Source organism: Acinonyx jubatus, chromosome E2, assembly GCF_027475565.1.
Source record: "Acinonyx jubatus isolate Ajub_Pintada_27869175 chromosome E2, VMU_Ajub_asm_v1.0, whole genome shotgun sequence".
NCBI lineage: Eukaryota > Metazoa > Chordata > Mammalia > Carnivora > Felidae > Acinonyx > Acinonyx jubatus.
The window spans coordinates 4,973,822-4,992,068 of record NC_069396.1 but is presented as its reverse complement, the minus strand read 5'-3'; the positions used below and the strand labels follow the sequence as shown (position 1 = coordinate 4,992,068).

General features: G+C 46.1%; 1 protein-coding gene across 1 annotated transcript in view; it reads left to right on the top strand.

Annotated features, from left to right (window-relative positions):
- The window catches only part of CDH13 (cadherin 13), a 1,023,179-nt gene that overhangs the window by 983,096 nt on the left and 21,836 nt on the right, over positions 1-18,247 (top strand). The window contains exon 11 of the mRNA XM_015083822.3: positions 6,870-7,012. Coding sequence (XP_014939308.2) covers positions 6,870-7,012 — 143 coding nt within the window. The remainder of the gene's footprint in view (positions 1-6,869; positions 7,013-18,247) is intronic.

Sequence of the window (18,247 nt, the reverse complement as noted above, 5' to 3'; positions counted from 1 at the left end):
GCCTCTGTGTTCTTCACTTCCTAGCTTTCCTTTTCTAGGCCCTCCCGTCCTTGCCGGCCCCTCTTTGAGAGTGAACTACAGTGAGACTCATGTGTAGGTCTAAAAAAACCCACCCTCCCTACGATACATGATACCAGCCAGGATATTTCTGATGGGTCCCCATGAGTGTTTGCTCTGGACAAGTGCTTCTCTATCGTATATGTACAAAGCCCTGGGGGATCCTGGACTGACTTCCTCTGACACCAGCCCCAACCCAAGTCTCCTTGCCCAAGTGATCCGTGTTACCTGTCTGTAAATAGACACCCAGACCTCTCTGTATACATTCACCTATATTCTAATATGCCCGAGGGTCCAATATATCAGAAAGATACCCAGCTTATTTTTTGCCAAATGGATAACGAGTCAACAGAGTCTATTGAATGATCTAGCTTTTCCAAACAATCTAACACGCCATCTATAGCCAATAGCAAATTTTCAAACGTATATATGGCTATGCGTACATATATGTATATATAAAATGTCTGTCTAGATAGGTTGATAGATCTCGATTTAGCAATTATAGATGGTAGATATATATTATAGTCGATATCTGTGTCCACATCTGTATCTGTTTGTCAACCTGTCTACATAACTGGCCCATTTCTGGTGCTCTACTATATGGCATTGGTCCTCTTGGGTATTCCTGTACTAATAGTATATTGCTTTGTAACATTTTTAAGTCTAACACAAAAGGAAGGCCGTGATAACCCGTGTGCTTTTGGTGTCCGTGCTGAACAAATGTAGATCCCTCGTGTCACAGAAAGAACCCAAGAAGCTTACAGAAGAGACTTGCCGAACCTTCTGAGTCTCTCCCTCCTCCCCATTGCTACCAGGGCCCCATGAGGGTCTGAGCCGGGCAGCCCGAGCTCTGGAAATCCTTTTCAGGAAATACCGGGCCCTGGCCTCTGGCCTGGCAGTTTCCTTCCCGCTCCGCTGGGCCCCTGCTGACAGTAAGCCTGCTTCCCAGGAGAGGTGCAGGGCCCAAGCATGGTCAGACATGCCCCACCCCACGTCCCCACACGGTCTGATCCTCCTAATTATCCTGCCCCATGTCGGCCGAGGCCGACACCCAGAAAAGGCCAAATCTCCGAAAGCACTCGAGCAGCTCCTGAGAAGCTACATTACAGACTGAAATGAGTCCCGTTTTTAATTTGATTTTTCTTCCCCTGTAACAAGCAAAGTTCACATTACAGATAAATTGCCCGGAAATTCCAATTTAATAAGCCGTATGCATTTTTCAGGCCTAAAAGCACGGAAAACATCTTGCACGCTGGTGTTCTTATACCAAAAGGTTTATTAAAAAGACAGTTTTGAAAATGTCAGAAATTTACATAGAGCGTCTGGCGAATTGGTCAGAAGGGCTGATCTGACAAAAGGGCCCATCACCCAGGAAGTGGAAAAGCGGTTTGGCTGCTGGTCTCGAGCTGCTCACCCCTGTGGGGTGGAAAGCTCTAGGGCTGGGGAAAATCACACCTACCCTCAGGCTCTGGCACGCAGCTCTCGGCTTGCATTGTGCGGGCACAGGGTAACACGACGTTGGGTTCCGTCAGTGGGGTGGCCCCTGTCCTCTGTCCGGGGCTGGGATTCTGAGTAGAAACAGCAAGCTGGCATCGTGGAGACCCGGGACAAGGGCATGCCTCCCCAAGGCCTCCAATGGGAAGAGACGCCAAACAAAATAAGTAATAGAGGGAGACAAAATTAAAGGCCATGTGACAACACAAGAAAACAGCCACAGCAATGGATACCTGATTGGTTTTTTAAGGAAGAAAAATCGTGAGTAGCTATCATGTAAAACGCTCAGGCCCTTGCTTTCTCTGGGAGGGTGACGGGGTCAGGCTGACCGCACCGGGGCCAGCTTCCAAGCTCACGTCTGTAAAGCTTTCCACTGAATAGAACTGCTCCTTATCTAAGAGAAGAAGCAGAAATGTCCATCGTCCTGTGAAACTCGCAGCATCAGGAGACCAAGACCACAACTGAGCGAGAAACAAAGAGTACTGTTTCTTTGCCAACATGAAAAGCCTAGATAATTTAATTCATTTTTATTTACCTTCTAAACTCTGATTTGAGTCATCAGGGAATAAAATACGGTCCATTTAAATTTTTCATTATCTCAAATATTGAACTATCTGAAATCACTCCTGGATCCACTGTGAACTTGTTACCTGATGGGAACACTTCTTGCCACTTCTTGGCTGTGCTGCTTTGGGCAAGTTGCTAAGCCTCTCCGAACCTTGGTGAGCTTGTCCGTAAAACAGGGATGATGCCAACTTCATCTGGTTGCTGGGAACCCCAAAACTGAGCCTGGAGCTGACTCTGACGACCTGGGCACAGGGCCGGGCACAGTCAGTATGTGCTACTATGGCACTTGAACTTCGTCCTGACGTCTTGAAGTGGACTTTGGTGAAAGTAGCCGACCTGCAAGGGCCCCTATTATCTCCAACAGGCTTTTTACTCTATGGTTGTGCCCAGCAAAGACCTAGAAGAGGAAGTGACTAATTCTTACTGGGGAGCTCTTACAGAATGACCAAAAAGGGACATTTCAGCCTGGTCTTTGAAGACAAGTAGAAGTTTGCAGGTGGAGATATAAATCGATGTCGAAAAGAGCGACAGATGTTTTTATGTTATCTTTTTATAGTTAATTATTTTAGGGGACAGCACAAGCAGGGGAGGGGCAGAGAGAGAGGGAGACACAGAATCGGAAGCAGGCTCCAGGCTCCGAACCGTCAGCAGAGCCCCACGCGGGGCTCGAACTCACAAACCTCGAGATCATGACCTGAGCCAAAGTCAGATGTTCAACTATAATAAAAATATAATAAAAATTCTACTTAAGGTTTTTTAAAAACACACAAGCAGGACCGACTGGGTGGCTCAGTCGGTTGAGCGTCCGACTTCGGCTCAGGTCATGATCTCGCGGTTCGTGGGTTCGAGCCCCGCATCGGGCCCTGTGCTGATGGCTCGGAGCCTGGAGCTGCTTCGGATTCTGTGTCTCCCTCTCTCTCTGCCCCTCTCCTGCTCGCACTCTGTATCTCTCAAAAATAAACATTAAAAATAAAATTAAGTGCATAGTAGATTTTAAATGATAGGAGTTCTGCGAGAACTAAGACATCTACAGGCTGGAATTTAGGAGAAAAAAAAGTAAGACCATGAAAAGATCTATAGCATCCAGCATCTCATCAGTTTCCCCGTCTGTGAAATGGGAATAATAATATTATCAGCCTCTCAGGGTTGATGTGAGGCTGAAAGAGTAGGTACAGGGCAGTCTTAGAAAAGTGCCTGGTGCATAGTAAACACTCAGTTTATCATGATTAAGTGGGCACTGCACCCCTGAGGTTGTTCTAGAAAGACCAGACCTGATGCCTTGTAGGAAGCATTAGCAAGGCCCACCCCTAGTGTTGCTCAGCAGTCCAGGGTCTGGCTCATCTACTTTTGCAAAATAAAAATGTGATTTGATTTGACTGGCGCACACAGAGGTGCTCAGTTCTGTTCACGGGACCCCAAATTCACGAGGGACTGTAGTAAACCAGAGTCCTTCTCTCTGAACTAAAGCGAGACGCTATGTTGGAGGGTCTGTCAGTGCCCAGCGGAAGCCCGGGGACGTCCAGGGGCTGGTGCTGAGACTGCAACAGAGCCTGGGAGCAAGCGGAAGGGTCTCCCTAGCTGGTGGTCACACTGGGACCACGTGTGCTGTGCTGCGTGTCTCCTGGAGGCTGTTCCAGTGATTTCTCATTCCTCAGCTCCCTTCTCGAGGCCCCAGGCTGAGCACCCCTCCTCTCTGTGACCACAGCCTCCCTCGGATAGCAGTCACATTGCCCGGTCCCCGAGATCGCCTCCAAGTCAGGAATGGCAGCTCCCCTTCTCCTTGGCCACACACGTGTGGACAGCTCCTTGAGTCTCGCCTTCTCATGAAGAAGCGACCCACTACTCTTGGAGTCATCCTTGCTCTGTCCTTGGAGATAACTCGTTCTTAGACCTCGGCAATTATCTTTTGACCACGCTTTAGCAAGTTAGCTGGGAAACAGCTTAGAGTGGGGGTTCAGAGCCGGGGCTCTGGGTCCGCGTTCCGACTCTATGACCTCGGTAGGTGTGTGCTCTGTTCTTCAGTGTCCTCGTCTGTAAGTGGGGATATCATACCCACTGTCTTAGTTTCCTATCGTCACCATAACAAATGATCGTAACAAATTGCTATAACAAATCACCACAAAATTGGTGGGGCTAGGGGCGCCTGGGTGGCGCAGTCGGTTGAGCGTCCGACTTCAGCCAGGTCACGATCTCGCGGTCCGTGAGTTCGAGCCCCTCCTCCGGCTCTGGGCTGATGGCTCGGAGCCTGGAGCCTGTTTCCAATTCTGTGTCTCCCTCTCTCTCTGCCCCTCCCCCGTTCATGCTCGGTCTCTCTCTGTCCCAAAAATAAATAAAAAACGTTGAAAAAAAAATTAAAAAAAAAAAATTGATGGGGCTAGAAATTGATTCCTCCCCAGTTCTGGAGTCCAAAACACCCGTAGCCAGCCTCACTGGGCCAAAATCAAGCTGGGCCACATTCCCTCTGAAAACTCCAGGGAAGGCTCCTTTGCAACCCTCCAGTCCCTGCGTCCACGGTCACTGGGGCTTTAGCTCTCTTCTCTGTGTCTCACGTGTCTCTCTGCTTCCCTCCTAAAAGGACACCTGTGGTTGCAGATAGTCCCAGTGATCCAAAATCACCTCCCCACCTCCAGATCCTCCACTTTATTATCCCTGCAAGGTTTTTGCCACATAAGGTAACATTCACAGGTCCCCAGGATTAAGATGTGACATCTTTTCCACTGTGGAGACGAAGACGGCAATTTGCCCCAAGCTCTTAATGGTTCAGTGAGGTTTTAAACATTCTCAGAACCAAAGCCGACAGTATAGGGCAGAGATGATCGACTTCAGGCACCTTTGCCTGACTGATGACCTATGAGTTTTCATGTCTCTTCAGGGGCATATATTCCAAAGATTGGTGGGGAATGGCAGGAAAACACAAGCATCTCTCCGGCTCGGGTATCAGAGTGATCGGAGAAATTGCCATGTGTCACTGGGATAGTTCCCCTTTACCCAAGCCCCTTGGTTCAAAGAAATCGGAGTCCTGTTCAGTTAGAATCTCCCTGGTAGGTGGGATTTTCATTTCTTACCTAATGCACATTTGGGTTGAACTTCTTAGAATGAGAATGGGTTACCTTTACAAAACCCTCAAAAAATACTAACATTTTTTAATTCTTTGAAGGTTTCCCATTATCCAGAATCCAAACCCCTTACAACAGTGGTTCAGGGTCTTTATAATCTATCTAAACTCATTTCCTTTCAGTGTCCCCTGGAGAAGGTATGTTCGGACCACAACCATCCACCTTCTGACACCTAAACACTCATTCACTCAGCAGCTGTCTATTGAGTGTTGTGTATGTGCTGAGCAATGTTTTCAGAGCTGTTGTCATGACAGCAGACAGATGTCCTTGCTTTTGTGGAGCTTATGCTCTAGTTGTGGTAGGGTCCCCTCCTTATGGGGAGGGAAAAAAAAAAAAAAAACTCAAGGCAACCTGGCTACACGCGTACATGACAATATCCCTCACGACATTGTAACATGAGACCACTTAATCAGACTGCATGTTTGTGCGTTACCATATATGAGAGACAAAGAAATAGAAAATGTATAAAAAATACAGGATGTGGTATCTGGGGCTCAGTTCTTTGGGTACGAACCCAACTGAGCCATGCCGGCACGAATAAAGTTGCTTCCTGGAAAGAAAAGCCTCAGTGTCACGAGTCTCTGTGCAAGGATCCTGCTACATAGTGAATCTCTCTGTTCCATGTGTTAATTTGTTTTGTTCTCTCTTCCTGACCTGTCTGCCCTCTCAATCTCTGACAGCACCCTACCCTTTCCTCCAGCCTTGGTTCAGATGCTACATCTTCTGTGAGGTCCCCAGGGTTACCCTCCATCAGAGGTAATGGCTGTTGCCTCCAGGCGTCCATGGGTCCTACCTGTATCTCCACAGTAGGGATTCTCCCACCGGCTCTGCACAGGGACACACCCAGGGTATAAAAGAAACACAACCCGGACTTGGACGGCCGTGAACTCTGCCTCTGTGAGAACCCGGCAGATACGAGCTCTCTCCTCACAGGCTTGTCGTGAGGCACAAAGGTGGTGCGTGCACCAAATATTCAGCACGGTGTTGGTCAGCCGTCATTTTCTAAATGAACAACTCTAACTGTAATGATGTTTTGGGGGTCGTATTAAGAATTTCCCAGGAGCACCTGGGTGGCTCAGTTGGTTAAGCGTCCGACTTCGGCTCAGGTCGTGATCTCGCGGTTCACGGGTTCGAGCCCCCCATCGGGCTCTGCTGACAGCTCAGAGCCTGGAGCCTGCTTCGGATTCTGTGTCTCCCTCTCTCTCTGCCCCTCCCCCACTCATGCTCTGTCTCTCTCTGTCTCAGAAATAAATAAACATAAAAAAATTAAAAAAAAAACACACAAAACAAGAATTACCTGGCATCTGGGGTGCCTGGGTGGCTCAGTTGGTTAAGCCATGGACACTTGATTTCGGCTCAAGTCATGATCCCGCGTGTTTGTGAGATCCAAGCCCCTGGGCTGGGCTCTATGCTGACAGTGCAGAGCCTGCTTGGGATTCTCTTTCCCTCTCCCTCTGCACCACCCCCCACCCCTGCTTGTGTGCGCGCGCTCTCTCTCTCCCTCTCTCTCTCTCTCTCTCTCTCTCTCTCTCTCTCTCCCGGGCACCTAGCGTGAGAGCTTGTGCCCAGTACTCGGTGAACATTTCTTGAATCTGTGCTGAGTGTAATATGATGTTGTTTGGGTTTTTCTTCCAGGTATTCCGTTTACAAGGACCCAGCCGGCTGGCTGAATATCAACCCCATCAATGGGACCGTTGACACCACGGCAGTGCTGGACCGTGAGTCGCCATTCGTCCACAACAGCGTGTATGCTGCCCTCTTCCTGGCAATCGACAGTGGTGAGTAATTTTTAAAGGGCCACCAAGTGTATACGTCTCAGCGGTAAGTGTATCTTCGCGTGTTACATTTCCTCTCATAACACCTGGAGGTGTTCTTGGGAAGAATACAAATGTGGGGGGCGGGGGCAGGGAAAGCAAATGCATAAACACACAGTGAGTCAGTTATACGCCGGGTTCTCCAGTCTTTGTCCAGTTAGAGGTCAGAGTGGTGAGCTCACTGTGCTTCGTCCGGGGTAGGCGCCAGGGCCAGGAAGGCACGTTGACGTCCTTTGTCTTGGCATCATGCTGTCCCAGAGGGCCTCGCCAAACCTGGCGACTGAATTGCCCCCGCAGCTTTTATCCTGTTATCACAGGAGACCATGGAAAGACATCAGGTGCACTCAGCGAGGAGCTTCATAATCGCAGAACAATTGCTGTTCATTCAGAAGCTAATAATGCAACATCCAGGTGCCAAACTCCCTTCTGGATGCTGGGGATACAGCAGCAAACACGCAAAACCCACTCTCCTTGTGCCGCTGATACGCTCACAGAGAAAGGAAGAAAATTGAGTAAAATACGTAGTACACTTTGGGGGTTGGGGGGATGAGAACGTACTATTTATGTATGAAACAAGGAAATGCAGAAAAGATTGTGGATGACAGGGTCCTGAAGTTCTCAAGAGGCAGCCCTCGGGGGCCCCCCGGAGCAGTGACATTGGAGTAGAAACATGAAGACAGTGGAGAAGGGAGCCCTGAAGTTCTCTAAGGGAGGAGCCAGAGGGCCAAGAGGGTAGGACCAGAGAGAGTGGGCGGGACGGGAAGGGGGTCGCCCTACACCACCCTCCGATTTCACTGTGTGTGAAATGGGACGCCGTTGCCAAGGGCCGGGTAGGGTTCAGTGTGACAGGATCATGCTGCCCTGTTGAGAGCAGATGTGGGGGACAAGGACACAAGTACAGAGACCTCTTAGGAGACTGGTGACCATGTAGGCATGACGGGCGCTTGGACCCGGAATGGGAGAGGAGAAGAGAAGAGGTCAGATTCTGGAGATAGTCTCTGTGTTTCAGACACAAATCTAACAGCAGCTGCCACTGGCTGAGATGGGGGGGTCAGAGCCGGTTTGGAGGTTAAGCTGGTGAAGATGAGATGTCTATCGTATCGATCACCTGAGAAGGTTTGCTCTCCCTCTTATTCTCAAAAGCCCGCGGTTCGTGCCCCAAGCTTCAGTTTGGAGTCCCGTATATCAAAATGAGTATTCACAGGGCCTTTTACGTGCCCTTCGTTACACTCGATAACAGGTGAACTAAGAACTCTCAGACTCCGTCTTCGTGTGCTAGGTACTGACGTGCAAGCCGCCTATGGGATCAGGTGTCTGAGATCGGTCGGCGTGGTGTATGATAGGCAGACAGGGCTTCACGGTGAAGCCAGCCTTTGAGTTTGGCCTTGGAGGGCAGGTAGGATTTGCGTCCGTGGCAGGGTAGGAGGTAAAGGTGCCCGAGAACACAGAGCAGAGGAACCAAGACTAGGAGGGAGTGTGGTGCGGGCGGTAAGAAAGGGAGAAAGAAGCAGTACATCCACTGTGAGTGAAGAAGTGGAAACCTGTTTGGATGGAAGCCGAACAGTCATATCTTCAAAGCGTCTCAACATCCAGACGAGTCATTTCACAGAGGCGGCAGCCAAAAGACCCCATAGGTTCTTGAGGAGGAAATGGCACGATGATGTAGCACACAGACATTCGTCCACAGACGCCGGGCTTGGTCCGGGGGACCCAGAGTTGAATAATGCCTGGGCCTTGTGTTCCATGAGCTAATGAGTGATTTGGGGAGATAGGCCAATAAGAAGACCACAGTGCAATGTCATAGCTGTTCTGATGGAACTAAGCCCAGAGGGGGCCCTTGTCCAGCCTTCGTGCTGGTCACAGGGAGCTTCTTGGTCAAGGGGATCCCTACGGAGTGATGAAGGAGGAGTTGAGGAAAAGCAACACAGTTCTGTAACCCCATTCCCATTTTTTATTTTTTTATTTTTTAAAATCTACATCCAAATTAGCATCTGGGGCAACAGTGATTTCAGGAGTAGATTCCTTAAGCCCCTTCCCCATTTAGCCCATCCCCCCTCCCACCACACCTCCCGTAACCCTCAGTTTGTTCTCCATATTTATGAGTCTCTTCTGTTTTGTCCCCTTCCCTGTTTTTTTTTATTATTTTTGTTTCCCTTCCCTTATGTTCATCTGTTTTGTCTCATAAAGTCCTCATATGAGTGAAGTCGGACTGACTTCTTCGCTTAGCATAATACCCTCCAGTTCCATCCATATAGTTGCAAATGGCAAGGTTTCATTCTTTTTGATTGCCAAGTAATACTCCATTGCATGCATGCATATATATATATGCATATATATATATATGCATACCACATTTTCTTTATCCATTCATCCATCAATGGACATTTGGGCTCTTTCCATACTTCGGCTATTGTCGATAGTGCTGCTATAAACATGGGGGTGCATGTGTCCCTTCGAAACAGCACAGCTGTATCCAGTGGATAAATGCCTGGTAGTGCAATGGCTGGGTTGTAGGGTAGTTGTATTTTTAGCTTTTTGAGGAACCTCCATACTGTTTTCCAGAGTGGCTGCACCAGTTTGCATTCCCACCCACAGTACAAGAGGGTTCCTTTCTCTCCACATTCAAGCCAACATTTACGGTTTCTTGTGTTTTTGATTTCACCCATTCTGACAGGTGCAAGGTGACATCTCATTGTGGTTTTGATTTGCATTTCCCTGACGATAAGTGACGCTGAACATCTTTTCACGTATCTGTTGGCCATCTGTATATCTTCCGTGGGGAAATGTCTGTTCATGTCTGCTACCCGCTTTTTAATTGTATTATTTATTTTGGGGGGTGTTGAGTTATATCAGTTATTTATATATTTGGGTACTCACCCTTTACTGGATATGTCCTTTGCAAATATCTTCTCCCAGTCAGCATGCAGCCTTTTCGTTTTGTTGATTGGAAAAGGTAACACATTCTAGTAGAAGCCTGAAAGAATACGAGTATGTGAGACACTGAAAAGGCTAGATTGGCAGGTTCCATATATGCGAAGCTAGGAGCAGAGAAATGTCCAGGCACCCACTGCTCTAAGGTTGGTACCAGCTCCTTTGCCAAATGTTTAGCTGCTACCACAGTGCCTGGTTTAGAGCAGGCACTCACATATCTGTGGACTGGATCCTGAAACAGATCCTGAAATGCTCTATATGCTATGCCAAGGTGTTTGATTTGATTACGTTGCTTCCTTGCCTCCAGAATAACCCTTGTGCATTAGAAAGATAACCCCTATGGCTGTATAGAAACTGCCTCCAATGATGAGGGGGGGAGACAAGGAGGCCTCCTAAAGCTGTGGCAGAAATCAGGGTAAGAGCGTGGGCCAATGCCCAAGTGGCGAGGTCGGTTTAGATGGAGTGAGCCTAGAGTCAGGAAAAACGTTGACAGCCATTGCCAGTTTGTTAGTTACAGGCATCAGGGTGTGCCTGGTGACAATAGAAATGGACCAGAAAGGGTGAGTCTAGAAAATACCTAGAGGGAAACAAATACATACTTAACATAAAATACTGAAAGGTGATATCAGATTTCTAGTCCAGAAACCAGGAATGAGTATTCCATTGAAATGGGACAGGTTTCAAAGGGTTCTTCCCAGGTTGTCTTTATTGGGGGGGGGGGGGGGGCGGGGGGGGGGAGGATGTGGAGGTGATGTCGCATGAGAAGCTGGGAAATTGGGATGGGAAGAGAGGTGAGGAGGTTTTTCTTAGAGAGCCACCCACGCAAAAGAGACGGGAGCCATCAGAACAGGTAAGTTTTGTAGAAGGAACAGGTCTAGACGGGAGTGTTAAGGGCATCAACAGTGGGTGACAAGAAGCCAAGAAAGTTTAAAATGCTGTTTGAATAAAAAGTATCAATTATAGATCCGCTAAAGTAATGATTTCAGAGTTCTGTGCTACCAAAAGTATCTGTACTTGTAGAGAAAATTCTCAGCTAAGAACAGCATGAACAAAGGTTGAAATACAGCAAATAGAGTTGCCATTGCCTTGAACTATTTTACACAGTTATTCATCAAAAAAAGAAAACTAGAAGTGAAGTACAATTTAATTTTTTCCAGAAAAATTAGGTGTGACTAGGAAAGCTACCTATAGACTCTGCGACTCAGGTTCTATTTCCATAAAGTAAGGAAGATAATTCCTACTTAGAAGATTGTTGTGAGATTATTGGGGCACCTGGGTGGCTCAGTTGGTTAGTTGTCCAACTTTGGCTGAAGTCGTGATCTCGTGATTCATGGGTTTGAGCCCCATGTCAGGCTCTATGCTGACATCTCAGAGCCTGGAACCTGCCTCAGATTCTGTGTCTCCCTCTCTCTCTCTCCCCCTCCCCTGCTCACGCTCTCTCTCTCTCTCAAAATAAACATCAAAAAAATTTTTTTAAAGAGGGTTGTTGTGAGAAGTGAGAAAGTGGGGGCGCCTGGGTAGTTAAGTGTCCGACTCTTGATTTTGGCTCAGGTCGTGATCTCGTGGTTTGTGAGTTCAAGCCCCGCACTGGGCTCTGTGCTGACAGTGTGGAACCTGCTTGGGATTCTCTCTTTCTCTTTCTCTCTCTCTTTCTCTCTGCTCTTCCCCCACTCACACATGCATATGTGCTCTCTCTCGCTCTCAAAATAAAAAAAAAAAAAACTTAAAAAGAAATGAGAGACCAATGTGCTGTGCCCTCTACACTCACCATCAAAAGCCATATGAAATGTTCATTACATGTTAATCTCACCCCAGTGGAGGTTATAGAAAGGAAAGAATGGAGCCAAGAATGGTCCTCAAGAAAAATACGGTGTGAAATCTACTTCTTGTCTAATTCTTTTCATACTAATATCAAACAAGTATTTTCAAAATCCAGTGTCACAGATGTTTCCAAAAGGACGAAATATCCCTGAAGATGTAATGATAAATGGAAAACAGGTTGGCATTAATACACAGAACCGTCATTAGAGATGATAATCTCGAACAAGGCCCAAAAGACTTAGAACAAAAAGAACATAAATTTAAAAAGAACTCATAAATCAAAGGAACTTTGGTGTAAAGTCTCCTTTTTGTCGCTCACCGAAAACTTATCTGTAGGTATTATATTTAACCAGGAAACAGTAACATTTACCTATTAAATCAAAGTTAAGAGTTTAATTGATGTCTCCATTTTACACAAAGTAAGCATTTGATTTTATTTAACTTACAGACATTGAATGTATTTGATGGAATGAAAGAACAAAGTTTTTTTTTGTCATGTAACCTAGGAAAGCTAAAGCAAAATAAAATTATTTTCTCTAAACAAGGAGTCCCTCAGGAATTTATATCCAAACATGTTGATAAAAGGTATGTCCGTAGGGCCTTCCAGGTAGCATGTAATAGTGCAAAACCCAGGAAAATCAGGATAGATTACAACTTCAGACTTTAGTCCCTCCCCAGAAGTCTTCATCTTTTTTTTTTAATGTTTAGTTTTGAGAGAGAGGGAGAGAGGGAAGGAACGAGCTAGCTCAAAGGAGGGGCAGAGAGAGGGAGACACAGAATCCAAAGGAGGATCCAGGCTCTGAGCTGTCAGCACAGAGCCCAACGCAGGGCTCAAACTCATGAACAGTGAGATCATGACCTGAGTCAAAGTCAGATGCTAAACCAACTGAGCCACCCAGGTACCCCAAAAGATACTTAATGGTAAAGGCATCAGAGAGCTGCAGAAGCCATGAAGCCTCAAACAGTGAAAATACCAAAGAGAGAAGAACATTCTTTAAAAAGTGTAAGGTAGCCAGCCATTTCTTCTCTCTGAGGGTCTTTTCTGATTCTGGGTGAGGGTCGGGCTTGACCCAGACAGAGGGTCCAAGATGAAGGGAAATAAACCAGAAATGCTCATGACAGTCACATGGAGCCTGTGTGACAAAGTGAAAACCTGAGGGTGCTTAAACACATGGCTGCTTTTCCCCCACGGACAAATGCCCTGTAAAGGACAGGGTGAAATCTCCTGGGGTCTCACTGAAAGAAAGACCTCACAGAGGAAGCAAACCCACGTTAAAACCTGGCAAATGTCTTAAGGAGAGAATGGCTGTATGTTTAAAGATATAAAGCATTGGAGTACAGGATGGCTGGTGCTATAGACTGAATGTTTGTGTACCCCCAGTATTCATATGTTGAAACCTAATCTCTCGTGTGATGGCATCTAGAGGTTGGGCCTTTGGGAGGTGCCCAGGTCATGCAAATGGAAGCAGATAAATGGGATTAATACTCTTCTAAAAGAGACCCCAGAGAGCTCCTCTGCCCCCACCCCTGCCATGTGAGGACACAGCAGAAAGACTCTGTATCGAAAACTAAAATTCACTACTAAGAGAATTTTTAACTCTATTAAATAGAGAGACATACCATGTTCATGGATTAGAAGGTCAATGCTATTGAAATGTAAATTCTCTCCAAACTGACCTAAAGGATTCGACATGATACCAAGCAGAATCCTAGGTCTTTGTTTTGAGATGAAGGAGAAGAAATGGATTATAAAATTCATATGGAAATATAAGGGGTTAAAATTAGCCAAGGCAACCTTGAAGAATAAGTTGGCAGACTTATGCTCTTCTATATTCAGACCTATTAGAAAACAATAGTAGTTACAATTGTGGTGGTTGCACACAGACAGAAAAAAACAGACTGATGAAGTAGAATAGAGAGTTTAGAGTTTAATAGCAGATACACACACAGTCCCTGTTTGTGACAAGGACACGGTGGTTGGAGACAAGAAAGCATGGTCTCTGCAATAAAAATGCTGGGTTAATTGAATACACTTATGAAAAACAAAAGTGTATCCTGACTCTTCTCTTAGACAATATACAGTAATGAGTTCTAAATATATTACAGGCCAAAATATGAAAGGTAAAATAATACATCTTTTAGAGAAAAACATACTGGTGTCCTTGACATAGGCCTTTGCCTATTTTTTTAAGTGGGACACAAAAGTATTCACCCCCAAAAGGAAAACGTGGCAGGTGATGTTAAAATTCACAAGTTCAGTTCATCAAAGGATATCATTAAGAAAGTAAAAAGGTGGGGCGCCTGGGTGGCTCAGTCGGTTAAGCATCCAACTCTTGATTTCGGCTGAGGTCATGATCTCACGGTTTGTGAGTTCAAGCCCCGCATCGGGCTCTGTGCTAACAGTGCGGAGCGTGCTTAGGATTCTCTCTCTCTGCCCTTCCCCAGCTCACACTCTCTATCTCAAAATAAATAAGTAGGGGCGCCTGGGTGGCTCAGTCGGTTAAGCATCAGACTTCAGCTCAGGTCACGATCTCGCAGTGCATGAGTTCAAGCCCCGCATCGGGCTCTGGGCTGATGGCTCAGAGCCTGGAGCCTGCTTCCGATTCTGTGTCTCCCTCTCTCTCTGCCCCTCCCCCGTTCATACTCTGTCTCTCTCTGTCTCAAAAATAAATAAACGTTAAAAAATTTCAAAATAAATAAGTAAACTTAAAAAAAAAAAAAACTCTGGCAGAAAAGAAAAAAAGACAGGAAACAGGTAACCCCCAGAGAAGATATTTACAATACAAAGAAATCCTATAACCTGTAAGCAAAAGACACAGCCCAACACAGGGTAGGGAAGGAACTTGAGTGGGTACTTCACAACAGAGGATATATAAATGCCAATAAACATGGAAGAGATAAACAACTCCATGAATCAAAGAAATAAAAATTAAATTATGCAGAAAGAAATTAAAATACAAATCAGTCAAAGACATACGATGAAATGCAATACAGTGACCCACCTACCAAAGAGCTGAACTGGTCACACGGAACATACCGAGTGTTGGCAAGGATATGAAATCATCAGGAGCCTCACATCCAGCTGGTGGAAAGCCAACCTGGTACAAACACTTTGGACATGGAAAGTATCAGCTAAGGGTGACCAATGTACACCCTACGATCGAGGAATGACACACCTAGCTATGTATCCAACAGAAATGTGGATAGTTCACCAAAATGCATGTGCCAGAATGTTAATAACAGCGCTATCCATAATAGCCCCCAAACTGGAAACTACTCAAATGCCCGATAAGAATGCAGTAAGTAAAGTGGGGTCATTTACACAATTGAGACCGTACAACACTGAGAAGGAACGATCTGCAACTATTCGCAGCAACACGGACGAATCTCGCAAACGTAAGATTGAGCCAAACAAAGCCAGATCGGAAGACCACATCCTGAATGGTTCCATGCATATAAAGCTCAAACCCAAGCAGAGCCAATCATCACTGCTAGATTACCTGCTGGATGTCTTTCTTGACCCTGTAATATTGGACGACGTGGGTGCGTTCAGATTGTGAAAACCCTTTAAGCTGTGTATTTATAGAAATACGAGTGTTCCTAATATTTCAATTAAAACTTAACGCCAAAAAAAAAAAAAAATGCACGACTACACAGAGAGTGTTTGCAACCTTAACTTACGACACACAGCTCTGCTGATGCAGTTGAGAACAAGGACAAGGCAGCACCACAAGAGAATTTTCTTTTAGGTTCGTCTTAGAGACTAGAGACTATGAGATCAGGATGGGGGAATTTAAAAATACACTCAGAAGCAGAGCTGGAGACCTGTTCTGTGGTTAACAGCGATGAAAAGCTCTTTGGACCTTTGCATGGGGCTCCAAAGCCAGTCTAGATGGATTCTGGAATCATGCTTCACAGTGATATTGACCCCGCCCATGGGGAAGAAAGGCACTCTAGTCCCTCCCCATGGGTAAAGGTTAGGTTGTAACCCACAGAGCAGTCAAGGACGTACAAGGCACTTTTCATAAACTATTCTCAATTTTAATGAGTTGCAAATTACCTAACAACACGGTTCCTAAATTATAAGTGAAATGCTTCTGTTGTGCTCAAGCAGAAGCAGCTGCAGTTAAGTGATTGGAAGAATAAAGCCCTTAATCCTACAGAATTAATAAGGCATGACCTTTCACGTTGGCAAGCATTTTATCTTTGGAGATGAATATCATCATTTACCTTATGTGGTCCAGATTTTCTGAAAAGGTTAAGGTCGTGCCTTCAGAGTACGCGAACCCTTCTGTTAAAGACTTCAACGAACACAAAATTGCTGGCCTGCCAAAATTGCTGGGGGCAGATAACAACTGTTAAGGAAAACACCAAGGTGGAGAGAGAACATTCTGGAACGCAGTAAGATGGAATCCCTTTGGAGGATGTGCTGACAATGGAGCAAACCGGCAACAATTAGCACCGGGTAAATCCCTGTGTGACTGTCGCTCCTGCTCAGGTAATCACCAGAAAGGTCAAATGTTAGTCTCACTGTCTTATGTGGGCTGAAAACTGTCACAGGCAATTTCTCCTAAGAGCTCTGGAATCCCACGGGGGATGGTCATGGGCAGGCACGGCCTAGCCGGCTGCTGATTTCCAGCTTACCGCCTTTTGCTCCGAATTCTGCTGGGTTGACCCTCCTGCCTCCCTCTTACCTATAACCTCATCTTTATTCCTGAAATTGTACAGGGCTCAGCCTTCCTTGATGGTTATTCAATGGCTCTTCTGCCCTCCGAGAAGATCTAAATTGTGACGCCACACACCAAAGGCAAATATTTTGCTTCAGTAAAGTCCAAGTGGCCTTGCCCCCAGCGCCCACACTATGGAGAGAGTTTAAAGAAAACAAAGGGGATGGTGGGGGCGGAAGGGGGGGGGAGATCAGTTCAGGTTCTTCCTCGAGCTCAGCGCATATGAGACAGTTCGAGCCAGGAAGCCCATACTATCTCTAGCATCCAGATTAAGTCTTTCTATGATTATCAGAGTGTCCCGTTCCCCATCTATTTTCATTCTGAAGAACAGGGGAATGGTAGTGTAAAAACAAGCCAAATTATCATTAAATTCGGCCGCACGTTCTCATGACTTAGCGACTCATAGAAAGCGTATTGGAGTCTGCCGGTGAAAAATGCAATGTGGGTTCCCAAGAAGACACAGATATAGAAGCAGGCAGACCAGCTGTAAGATTAAAATGGAATACACTGAGATAATGATTTTTCATAGGCTAAGATCTATCATGTCTCGACCTGCCTTTTCCCTCATTCGCTGTATAATAGATGTGCTGATAATGCCAGTTGACTCAAAATTGAAATATTGCGCAAAGTACATTTAGATTGATTAAAAGAGAAAAAACGTGTCATCTGGCTCCATAGGGAAATAACTACCAAATAATACCAGCTTCCAACAGGGGGTGGGGAGACCTGAACTTCAGACAGATGCCTCGGATTCGTGGTCTTTCTCTTTGTGTACGTCCACCAAGTTGTAGATTGCATGGGGGGTGTAGTAAGATCCTTTAGATTAATTCTGCTTAAAATATGCTAGTTTGGATAAAATCAAGCCATTAGTTATGATGGCAACCCAATTAAGCCAGTTTAACACCCCTTATCTCAGCTGTTATAGTAATTGAGGAAGAAAAATAAATTGAAGACCCAGCCATCATTCCTCGTTATTTCAAGTACCAGTAAAATATCAATCACGTTGAAAATACTAGCTACAATTTTGTCACTGACAAAATGGCCCGATAAAAAAGCCCGGAGATCTGGTAATAGAGAGACGGAGATCGTGGCCATTTATTGACAGCCTGCGCGGTCTGTGGAGAGAGTGGCGGCCCAGTGCTCTGCGACACCTGGAAATAAGCCAGCCCCCCAACCTCGATGGACCGCGATTGGTCTGAGACTCCCCACCTGCTGGGTTGTTATAAGGACTGGAAATCATGAACGCAAAATTCTGGCATCTAGTAAACACCTAGCAGATGTTTAAGTCAATGGACTTGGACCGAGTTACCGACTGATTTTCTAACCTTATCATTGCAGAATCACCCATGTCTGAGGCCAGCTAGGAAGTGCCACCTGACGACCACCCTGGTGGTGGTCTGAGCACTTTTCCAGGGAAGGGATGGGCCACAGAGTCCTCCACTCAGAGTAGCGCTCTAAATCAGAAAATTGGCCAAAACATGCCACCTTCCACATGGGCATCGTACCTCTGCCTTATGGGGAAATTTAAGATTTAAGGGGAGAGTCATCTCCCCGACAGAAGGACATTTCCATGTTGAGCAGCCAAATCAACTGTCTTAAGCACAATGTTTTCACACATTCATTGGGGAAAAGAAACTGATTTGGGCATTAAAATACTGCCTGCGATGCCCATCTTTGCCAGCGCAGTTCATCCTGCAGAAGCATCACTTAGCTGGTTCTC